The 12,353-nt window shown below is 39.5% G+C and overlaps 1 protein-coding gene across 4 annotated transcripts in view; it reads left to right on the top strand.

The window, feature by feature from the left end:
• Positions 1-12,353, top strand: part of LOC124789884 (chromodomain-helicase-DNA-binding protein Mi-2 homolog) — a 176,816-nt gene that overhangs the window by 138,075 nt on the left and 26,388 nt on the right. For 3 of the 4 annotated variants that reach the window (XR_007016183.1, XR_007016182.1, XM_047257401.1), the window contains exons 30-33: positions 2,149-2,347; positions 2,430-2,609; positions 5,268-5,717; positions 5,960-6,180. Coding sequence is in view for 1 of the 4 variants with exons in the window: in XM_047257401.1 (XP_047113357.1) it covers positions 2,149-2,347; positions 2,430-2,609; positions 5,268-5,717; positions 5,960-6,180 (1,050 nt within the window). In the remaining 3 variants the exon portion in view is untranslated. The remainder of the gene's footprint in view (positions 1-2,148; positions 2,348-2,429; positions 2,610-5,267; positions 5,718-5,959; positions 6,181-12,353) is intronic. The other variant, XR_007016184.1, reaches the window with a different exon arrangement.

Below are 12,353 nucleotides of genomic sequence, written 5' to 3'. Positions count from 1 at the left end.
ATGTAGGAACCACCACCCCCCCCCCCCTACACACACACACACACACACACACACACACACACACACACACACACACACACACACACACACACACACACACACATTCTATCACTCACATTGATTGATTTTGTAACATCACAAAAAACATATACATAAATACTACTCTTGACAGCAAGAATAAATTCTCAAAACATGTTTTGTTCAGCATGAATAAAATTCATAACCAGCACTGTGTTAAAACTAAAAGCATTTCAGCAACGCAAAGTGAATCACGGTGTCAACTAGTACTACAAGTGGCCATACGTCGAAACACGCTAAATATGGTTCGACAAAGGTGTCATGATGCTGACAACAATCACGAAACTGTTTTTGCGCCGTAGAGACAGTTGGAAACGGTTGTGATTGGTCATGATATTTTCATTCGAACGAACCTAGTTACTCCCATCAGCCACAACACTAAGTAGAGCTTGGCAGCAGCGGGAGATATGGCATGATTTGTTCCAACTTTTACCAGTTCAAATTCGCTGAGTAGAACACCTTGGTGTCAAGAAACTTAACTGCATAATATTTGTAAACACTACTGTATGCCAACATCATGCCAGTGTCATTTTTTCTCTGCAAACAGTTTTTCGTGATGCATAAATTGCAGGAAAATTATAAATATTTTGACGCAAAATCAGGTGCAAATTAACATTGTGGGCATAGGAAATTTGATGTGGTCGGAAAAAAATGTCATAAATGCTGGGAAAACATTAATTCTGGGAACGTAAAACTGAGGTTATGCTGTATTTCAGGAAGGCGTCTGAAAACAACCATGGAGTATCAATTCGCCTTCCTACCAGGCATCCATGCCATTCACTCTTAGATGAGAGCTTAGCACTTACCATAAAAAGACTGATGATCGTACTTAGTAGAAAACTATTAAATTTCAAGTTTCGGTAAGAAGGCAGCTTGTTCAGAAGTTATTGCAGCTAATCTTAGATGGTAGTCCTAGAAGTGGTACATATTTGAGATTTTATAGGTGACATTGGCCTTCCACCACATTCTATTTAAACCCCATCATAGTAGGACATTTGAGTTAAACAACCATGATGTTATGTTGGATTAGGGTGATTACAAAGATTTTGTATTAATGTGGAACTAAATAGCTCAAACAGCAGTGATTTGTAGTGAGAATTGTGAAGTGTAAGATCACAGGACACAGTGGTGCTAAAATTCATTTATGGATACCTGTCACAGGTGGTGAACAAAAGCAGAATGACTATTATTCATATGCAGGAAAATCGTTTTAATTGTTGGCAATATAAAGAGGACAGGCTGGCCTATTGTCTTTTTAGTTCGTAGTGAAAGAGTTTTCTGCAAACACAAAAGACTAAAACATCGACAGTGCAAGAGAGATAGAGGAACACTATTTGTCATTACATTGCTGCAGCACTTGCGTACTTCCTATAACACATTTAACATACATCTCTGCGACTGTTCCAGCATCTTCACATTCAATTTTCAGCAAAGAATTTTGATTGGAAAGTTTGATATTAATTTTTCACTGGTTTGCTAGCAACATTTTGTATTTTTTAAATAGTCTTTTATAGTTCACTTTTCTGTACATTTTCTAAAATTTTCTGTAACTTTTTAATGTCATCAGCTATTTAAGAATATGTATCATAATTTAGATAGTGTACATCTGTGTTTATGTTATTGTTCCTCAATTGTGTGGATATTCCGTAGTATATTAGTTAATTTCAAATGTCAGTTTACAAAATAACAACAACATGCAATTGGTCTGCAATGAAAAACATTCACATCACCATACAAATTGATAATAAAACGTGCTGTGACATTTTGCGGTAGCAGATGAAGTACAAAAATTCAATAAACTCTGTAGAAAATCTGTGTTGCTAACGTCATTCATTTTAATACATTCATGAAACAAAATCATCATCTTGTGTGGTTAATTGTCAGGATCTTAAACCCTGAAAAAGCATACTGGTAATTACCTGGCTCTCGGGTACAAGACGTTGATTTTAAGTTGAAAAAATATTAATAGTTGTTTTAGAGCATGCCAGTTATTATATCACCATGAACATGTAGTCCCATTCAGATATATCTGTGTGTTTGTATAGTATGAATGCTGTTTAATTCCCGAAGGTTTCTTGGCAGGTTGGTGCGCGACTTGCGTGGCAAGTCAGAGAAGAACTTCAAAGCTTATGTTTCTCTCTTCATGCGCCATTTGTGTGAACCTGGTGCTGATAATGCTGAAACATTTGCTGATGGCGTTCCCCGGGAGGGGCTTAGTCGGCAGCATGTGTTAACAAGAATAGGGGTGATGTCACTCATTCGCAAAAAGGTACAAATCAAGAAGAGATTGATAGTTAATATTAATCCTCTATTCAGTAAATTTATATTATGAGTGTCTCATTCTGTGACAGGTCCAGGAATTTGAGCACATAAACGGTTACTACAGTATGCCTGAACTTATACGAAAACCTGTGGACCCTGTGAAGGAGAGCAGTGAAACACCAAGAAGTACCACGACTAGCACAAGTGCTACTCCAGCTACCAGTGCAGCTCCAAGCCCAGCACCGACTCTAAATAGTCAAGATGATAAGGTAACTAGCTATTCAGTCTTGGATTTTGAATGACCCACTCCTTTCACCTCGCAGAAAACTCCTGCCTTCAGTTTCCTTTGCCTTACTCTCCTGGCTTCTGGTAAGGGAGATATTAAAAAGCTTAGGATTCTTTTCAGTACCTCTTTGATCCAACCCCTTTTCCCCAGCAAGTAGAACTATCCCACATTATACTTGTCAATGTAAAGTTGTCTTAAGACTGTTTCAGCGCGCGCGTATGTGTGCGTGCATGCGCGCGCGCGCAGGGGTTACATTTTTAAGAATGTCCGCTTATGAATCTATGTCTAAATACTTCAGTTGAAAACAGTAACCCATCACACTGTTAAATGAAATGTTGTGCTGTACTGAGTAGTTCTGAGAAGGACTGACGAAGCACACACATGACAAGTGGAAGTGAGACTGGGTGAGTCGTAGACTCCGTGAATGCAGAACATCGTGCCTGCATGAAGTTTTGCATGCTGCGGCGGACCATGGTCTTGGCCTCTGTTCTCCTGTTAAATTGCTCACAAACATTCCCTATTATCTTCCTTCATGCTTAAAATTAAATCCTAGCTAGGAGAAGTGTGTGCTTGGTCCAACAAAAGCACATTCTGAAATGGAGCTTTACTGTGAACTATAAGCACAGTCAGTTGTGCCAAGTAATGTTAACTGGGCGTGCACACACACACACACACACACACACACACACACACACACACACACACACGTTTTTACAGCTACCAAGTGAGGTGACTCAGTTTCGGTAAGAAGGCAGCTTGTTCAGAAGTTGTTGCAGCTAATCTTAGATGGTAGTCCTAGAAGTGTTACATATTTGAGATTTTATAGGTGACATTGGCCTTCCATCGCATTCTATTTAAACCCCATCATAGTAGGACATTTGAGTTAAACAACCAAGGGTAACCGCAGCCATCGTATCCAAGCTTGTATTTGCGGGAGGATTCTGACCTGGATGGTCCCTTTAAACAGGAACAGGTCAACTTCTTTTACCATTTTGACATTGTACTCATCTCTAAATGGTCTCGCATATGGCGCAGGGGCATATTTAGCTATTTGCTGCTCCTCGGCGGGGAAAGATACTTTCGCTCCTTGTTTCATCATACATGCACCACCAGTTAACTTACATCTGTATGTAACTGAGTACCATGAGTGCTGCAAATAATAATAATAAATATATGAATATTGAACTCACCAAACTCAAGTCAGGCAAAACTGTTTACGGTGTTCTTTCAAATTCGTCAGTCAAATTTTAATAGGCTGTGGTCTGTCAGGATTTATGGAGAGGACAGCAAGACCAGTGACTCTATCCTTTGACATGGATGGCCACAAATAATTATCGAATCTTTTGAGGAGTGAGAAAGAGAACTCTATGGAAAACTGGTTGCTCTTCATGTATTCTTTAAAATGAATCACCTCATCCCTCAAAAATTCTTCAATGTTGTCTTTGTAACACTGTTGCAGTTTTCTAGCACATCTAAATAGTTCAGTGTCATCTCATCCAGAAAAATTTCTTTGGAACTCAAAATTGCTATAAAACTCTTCCAAAGAGTTTTTTTCATTTCTCCAAATCGGGTAGCAGTCTCTCTGTAGTAACTAAAAATGTATTCACCTGGAAACCTTCCCTTGCTTCAAAAGTAGTATTCAAGCTCGAACTATTTTCTCGGACGTATTCAAGTAAAGAATTGTACAACTTTATTGCAGTCCCAGTATCTGTATCAACAGTTTGCAACAATTTTTTTGTAGCGTTAGATCTGTTCAGTACTGCTGACCAAAAAGTTGTCATTAGCACAGTTTTCATAATCCGCACACCGCTCAGAATTCCAATTTCTTTGCATCTGAGAGAAACCTTTTGAGTTTCATCATTATAAATAACTTCCAAAGCTAATACTGTTTCTGCGCAGTTTATATTTGGACTATAGCAGACATCATTACTCCCTGACCAGCGTGTTTCTGTAGGTTGTTCTACGGAGACTGAAATACTTAATTTTTCTTGCAAAATATTCCGACAGCTTGTTGAAGCAAAGAAGAAAGTGTAAATTTGTTGCAACAAATGGAAAAATAAGGCCACTTAGCCACATCGCTTGCATTGTAATATGAGTCACCCCTGCATAATCACATTGCCTTAGTTAATTTATTAATGCCTCAGCTAATGTTTCTTATTTGTCCCCTGAATGTGGGACAAAACATAAAAGTTTCTGTAGGAAATCCACGTTTTGATAAAACAATGTAAAATAAAATACAGCTGATCCATATGTGGTTTCTCCTATCAGTAGTGATTTATACATGTTGATGCACTCCAATAATAATGCTCTTTCATCTTGTTTTGAACTCCTTTTCCACTTAACAAAAATCCTAACCTAACTCCTTGGTCTGTGTCACATGTGAGAGACTCTCAAGGACATTGTCAGTACTGTCCACAGGTGGCACAATATTTCCAGGTAGTGCAGTATATCCCCAAAGGTTTTGATGCTTTCAATATTATGGAGCAACCTGTCATTCGCTCCTATCTAGTCTATATTACTGAGCATCAGGAAATATTGCACAGTTTTGTTGATCGTCTAGGGGCCACAGTATGTACCCCGTTAAAAATGTTGCTTAGTAACATTTGTTACATGTATATGAGAATTTGAAATAACATTTCAGGCAGAAGATCTGTCTGGGCGTGAAGATAAGGATAAGGACTTGAGTACCACCAAAGAAGACAACGAGAAGAAAGATGAGCTTCCCTTAACAGCAGACCAAAAACCATCTACGGATGATCCTGAAAGGACAAGTCCTTCTGTTGACAAGCCAGAACCTGCTGGTGTGCCAGCTCCAGTAGAAAACTTGGGAGAAGTAAAAATGGAGCCAGATTCCACTGGATCAAATGGCGTTCCAGAGGAGCGCAAAATGGATGTAGAAACAGGAGCCCCATCAGGGGTCGTCCGTGATGACACAGAAGCAGAAAAAAGCTCAGAACAGCAAGATGCCACTCTCAGCTCTGAAATTAAAGTAAAGGAAGAACCTGGCACTACTCTGTCACAAACATTAGTTAAGAAGGACGATGATGATGTTATGGTTGTCAAAGATGATGATGAGAAGAGGCCTGTGGAAGTAAGTATATTTGAAATCTTTAGTCTGAATTTTTTTTCACGCCATTTTGTACCTCAAAAAGACGCAGTGTTTCTGGAGGATTAAAAAATGAGGCTTTTGCATTGTTGTGTGGATCACAATTAGATTTTTGCTGCTTCATGCTAGTAGAGAGATAATTGTGGATTATAATTTATGTGCATTATCAGTATTATCACATGTGGAGGATGGTTTTTCCTTTGACAGAATCTCTTCCTTTCTTTTAGGAAAAGAAGGAGCTGTTAGTCAAAGATGAGATGAGGAAGGAAGAGAGTGTAAAAATTGTGGAAGACATGAAATTGGTTGAAGATCTCACTGGTCCAGATAAACCAAAGAGGAAGTTCATGTTCAATATTGCAGATGGAGGGTTTACAGAATTACATACCCTGTGGCTTAATGAAGAGAAAGCTGCTGTTCCTGGTCGAGAATATGAAATATGGCATCGTAGGTAAGTCAAATGTTTGGATTAAGCAGGTTAGAGTTCTATGTTGGTATTACACTGTCTGCAAATAGAGAAATTCATATAGGATCAATTAATGGGACTCAGAATGCTCCAAATATGACAACCTGGAACTTACTTGTTTTGTCAAAAGACTTGCAAGTTAATCATGTTAGAAGATAGATTCCTTAGGACTGGGACAGTACAAGGTTGATGTAAATGCATGGATTTTTTCCATTTATGAACATTTACTTGCTTAGAACCAAATATTTCAACCCCTGCAGGTAATGACAAAGGACATATACAGGGTTTTAATCACATGATGTAATTATCTCAGAGCTATTGAATTAATTGACTCTCGGATATTATCCTCGAGTTCCTCTGTGGTGTGAGGAATCGTTGTGTACACTTTGTCCTTCAGTGCACCCAACAAGTAAAAACCATACAGTGTTAAATCAGGACTTCTAGCAGGCCAAACAATTGTTACCAATCACTCTTTAATCGAACATATCGTGAATTGTGTGCAAAGAAACTGTCCGTATGAGCTCTTGCTGAGCCCTGTTGAAAAAATGTGAAGCTTTATTCTCTTTCACTCAGTTCATTAAACAACGGTTGCAAAATGTTTTGCGCACATTTTTCACTTGTAACTATGGAAAATCCAGGGTGGAATGTAACAATATTATGAGAAGGAAAGTTGCTACTCTCCATATAATGAAGATGCTGAGTCACAGATAGGCACAACAGAAAGATTTTCATACTTAAAGCTTTCGGCCAATAGCCTTTGTCAACAATACATGAGCGCGCACGCGCGCACACGCTACTGCATTCTCAGGCAACTGAAACCACACTGCGAGCAGCAGCACCAGCACCAGTGCATGATGGGAGTGGCGACTTGGTGGGGGAATGGAGGAGGAGGCTGGGGTGGGGAGGGGGAGGGATAGTAATTCCACCACCACCACATCCAGTCTTTTACTTATTTATTTTTCATCTATTACTCTCTTTTTCTCCCTATTTCTTTACTTTCCAATGCTTCCCCCCCCCCCCCCAAACGCCCCACCCTCCAACTCTCCCCTGCCCGCCACCGAGTCTGCAGCGCTTCACTGTCTGCCATCCTCACCATACAATCCCTCCCCCACCCAGTCACCACTCCCATCATGCACTGGCGCTGCTACTCAGTGTGGTTTCAGTTGCCTGAGACTGCGTGCGTGCCTATTGTTGACAAAGGCCATTGACCGAAAGCTTTAAGTGTGAAAATCTTCTTGTTGTGCCTATCTGAGTCAGCATCTCTGCTATGTGGTTAGCACCTTTCCTTCTCGTAATATTGTTTCACTTGTAACTGTGTCATTAAAAAAAATTGGGCCTATTATTCTGTCAACAATAACTGCACACCACACCTCTATTTTCTAATCATGAAGGAGTTCCTCATGAAGCACAACAGGTCTATCTGCACTCCATTGTTGACAGTTTTGGGAATTTACACACCCATATAAATGGAACCTAGAAAACAGAATGAGATGATGCTCCATTTCACAGTCATGCAGTTGTTTTAAAACCAATTCGCAAAACTTTACCCTGTGCCAGGATCACCAGGTCGAAGTCCTTTTACTATTGATACTTTATAGAGCCTTAGCCCAAGCAGCTTAGCACCTCTTCGTACAGAGGTGCACAATTTTTGTGTTTGCTGTGAAAGATGTTTGACTTTTTGGGGGAGCTCCTGTGAGCATTGTACTTTCTCATTTACACTTCTTGTCTTGAACACTTCCCATTTCACAAAATTTATTCACTAATTTGTGAACTGTATCATGACTCGGGACTCGAACACCTGGAAATTTGGGTTCAAACGGTCTCTGAACAGTATGAGTGGACTCTGTATGCACATAGGAATCTTAAATAAACACTCATTGTGGAATTGAATAATTCACTGTTGCCATTGTTGCGTTCGCAAACTTCATTGTTACTTTCATGATGCCTGCTCTCTGCTCGAATGACACTGGCCGGCAAGGCACGTATGTTTGTACAGCCTTCAGGCTAAAACCCAAAAAAGGGGGCTGCAGTACAGTCACGCGGGACCCATTCGACCGGCAGGCGCAGCTTCTGTGGCCGGCCTGCAATACTGCAGGCAGGTGGTCATCAGATAAAGGAAACATCCTGTATTTAAGATTACTGGATCATATGCCATTATGAATGTTGGTTAACATTTCAATCTCAGACCATTTCAGTGCCAGTTACGCTATTGGAACATACATTGCATGACCAGCTTTGACTTGTGGCTAGTTCCCATGTGCACCATCAGAATCTAGAAGCTTAGTTGATCCATTTTAGGGGAACAGGTCTCTGACAGTATATAAAATACTATATGTATTAATAATTTTGAAATGTCTATTGAAGCATATAGTTAGCATAAGAAAAGACTCTTAAAGTAATGCCAAAATGTTTCAAAATTAGTATTTGTCTCAAAATTAAAATTTTTAGCTCTTCCCTCCACTCATATGTCAAAAATTCCAATTATTGCCGTACAGACACACATTTAATTCTATACCTCACTCAAACCTGGACTGGTCATGATCATGACTTTACAGTATGTATTTACACAGCAATACATAAAAGTTGGATGAAATTATTATCCCTTCCAAAAGAATGCACACAATAACATTTAAAAACAAATTTCATAAAAAACTATATTATGGAAAGAAAAGTTGCCACTCACCATATAGGGGAGATGCTGAGTCACATATAGGCACAACAGAAAGACTGACACAAATAAGTTTTCGGCCAGCAAGGCCCTTATTAAAAAATAGACGGTGCGCACGCACGCGCGCAAGCGCGCGCGCGCGCACACACACACACACACACACACACACACACACACACACACACACACACACACACACACACACAGACTGCAGTTGTGGGGGGGAGCGACATTTGTTGTCTATTTTTGGCGAAGGCCTCACTGACCAAAATCTTATTTGTGACACTCTTCCTGTTATGCCTATCTGCGACTCAGCATCTCTGCTGTATGGTAAGTAGCAACTTTCCTTTTCATAATATTGTTACATCTCTTCCTGGATTTTCCATTGTTTGATTTCATAAAACACTTTTCATAAGAATTTAAGTAAGCACAAGTATTTGCAATGCCGATTTACTCACAGCACAGCACAGCACAGCAGTACCAAGGAAATGTAGCAGAAATGAATTCACTCATAAAATTGTCAGCACAGTCACATTGTATTCATATGATCACAATAGCACTGCATTGCGCATAATAATTTCAACTATGCCGCCTACGTAGGTGCAGTGTAGTGCCAAAAAAAACATGCTTCTACTGTAAGAGATCCCAAGTGCAATAAAACATAACTATTCTCCTTACATAGTTATAAGCCATCCACTATGTGAATGGATTTTCTACTGATTCTTCCAGTGATTAATTACTGAAATAACCGTCTCATGATTAATTCAGGGCAGAACAACAGATTCTAGTTCGGGATGAAACATTCCACATGGATAAAACACAGCCGAAGTTCATTTAAAGCATTATATATTATATTCTCAATTTTAATGTGTATGTAGTTCATGAGCGGTGAGTCTACAAAACTGTGTGGTGCGAAACTGAGGTATAAAAGTTGTTCAACATGGTATTGAAGCTGTTGATACATAGAAAGATGTTAGTAGTGCCTCCAGCTTTGTCATTGAGCAAGTCCATGTTTTATTAATCGTATTGGATCTCTTGGAGTAATGGTGTGGGCATATTCTATACCAGACAGTGCTCTTGATATTGCCCATTGCTTGTGCTCAGCATTTCATCACATATCCACTTGTATCCATAGCTAACCGCCTTCCAACTGCAGCATGCCAATCACACAACAGTTACGTCGAATGTGCTACAACACCCTGTTGACATTCACAAAATAAGTGTTGTTTACAAAGATTTTCCAATACAAAAGCATTCATTTTGTTACTGTACTTTGATGACAAATTATTCCATACGTATAATCATTTAACAAAATTTTAATATGATAATATTTACAAAAACTTAAACTTATGTATTTCGACGAGTTACATAAATAGTCAACAGGTGGCATCAGACTTCTCAAGTTGCGTGTAAGCACAGTTAGTACAGGAATTATAGTTTGGAGGGAAAATGCATATGTGTATAGCCTTAGTATTATTATTCAGTGTGTGATTAGATAGTCCTCTTGGTCATATGCATGCCATCCACCCGTTTACCCCTTAATTCATGAGGAAAATTTCAGCAATTATTAGCTCAGCATGTTTGGCTTAACATTTTGCAAATCTTCTGCACAAAGCTAGGGGTTATTTCTCTTGTCAGCAAGTCAGTGAGAGTGATGGACAAGACCATTGAGAATGTGAGAGTGGCTCAGTTAGTGGAGGTGATGTGGGTATGTTTGCAAAGTGAACTCTCAATCCTGCCCTGTCACAGAGACATGCATCAGTTCAGAGTAGCTTTGAAGACAAGCAGATTATGGAAAGGATACTGACTAGTGGCAAGTTTGTCAAGATCCATTTGCTGTGAAATCTCGAAACTATTTTACCATTGAGTGCAAAACTAATGTGTATTGCCACTGCATCTCTCTTCCCTCCACCCTCTCATCCCACACATCCCCCTCTCCTATCCTCCTTCCCAAGCTCAGATCCTGGGTAAACTTTTGGAAGGAGAAATGCATTATGGAAATTATTTGGAGAGACAGGAAAACAAACAAGTGAATAAAAAAAACTTGTTGGTAGAGCAAAACTGTGTGCCGGACCAGGTCTCGGCCAGAGACCTTTGCTTTCCAGGAAGCTAAACTATCGAAGTGTGGCTGACAACCAGAAGACGGAAAATGAAATGGAAATGGGTAGGGCATATAGTCTGGTGAATATATCATAAATGAATTCCCAGTAATAATTAAGCAAGATAATGTCTGATGGACGGTGGGTAGATTACTTTTGAAAACAAGGGATATGCATAGTGTAAGACAGTAATGTATGGTGAAGTGTAGAGGTTTTTTTATCCAGCAGTGAGTGATGATAGACTATTCTTGTTGTCCCACACAACTCTTAGCAACAAAACTATTCTATCTGCTTGGATGATCCCACACTTTGTAACCAGCAAAGAAAAATTGTGTGGGTAATGTGTACAACATAAACACTCCTATGCTGAGAGGTACACTTGAACGAACAAACAAGTAAGTCTGACAGTTCAGGGAATGACTGATACAATATTTGAACGGTATTGGGGTGGGGGGGAGGAGTCCTTAACGTAAACTTTCAGCTTGTCATAGTGTAGCTTATCTTTTCATAACTTGCAGAGGTTTGCATTTATCACTCTGAAGAATATTAACAAAACCGTATAGCGGAGATGCTCGGTACTGTTACATTCCATCCTGGATTTTCCATTGTTTGAATATTAACAAAATATACTTAGGATCCTTTGTGTAAAGTAATCAATCTTCGATTAGCATAAATCTAATATCAAGCTGAACACACAAATCTGCCTTGTATAAATATTGATCTTGGATCTTTTCGGCATGAACTAAGATGAGCATTGACTCAGAAACATTTTGCGCACCAAGTTAAGTTCAGTTGCATTGTCAATTCATGACCTAGTGACTTACTAGAAGAAAGTATTTCATTTTGCACAAATGCAAGTTAAAAAGACACAATTAATAATAAATAAATTGTTAATATTCCCACACTGCTGAAGTCCGAAACAATTTCTCGAATTGTAAGATTAAGTAATGAGAACATATTGCTCCCCAGGGATTTTTTTAAGACAACTCTATCAATGTGAAAAAAATACACACACATAGTGGAAAAAATTACACATTACACATCTGCACATTTCAGAAAAACTGGTGTTGGTGGGAAGGATCCATATGGCACAGGCTGTGAAGCCGTCATTGAAATAAAGGACATCTTGTTGGACGACATGCTCTGCAACAGTGTGGTCCAATGGTTTGTAGGCTGCAGTTTGCCGGTGGCCATTCATGCGGACAGACAGTTCATTGGTTGTCATGCCCATATAGTCCGCCCCCGGTAGCTGAGTGTCAGCGCGACAGACTGTCAATCCTAAGGGCCCGGGTTCGATTCCCGGCTGGGTCGGAAATTTTCTCCGCTCAGGGACTGGGTGTTGTGTTGTCCTAACCATCATTTCATTCTCATTGACGCGCAAGTCGCCGAAG

This window comes from Schistocerca piceifrons, chromosome 3 (genome assembly GCF_021461385.2).
Source record: "Schistocerca piceifrons isolate TAMUIC-IGC-003096 chromosome 3, iqSchPice1.1, whole genome shotgun sequence".
Classification (NCBI taxonomy): Eukaryota; Metazoa; Arthropoda; class Insecta; order Orthoptera; family Acrididae; genus Schistocerca; species Schistocerca piceifrons.
Note: the sequence above shows the minus strand (reverse complement) of the source record. Positions and strands in the feature narration are given on the sequence as shown.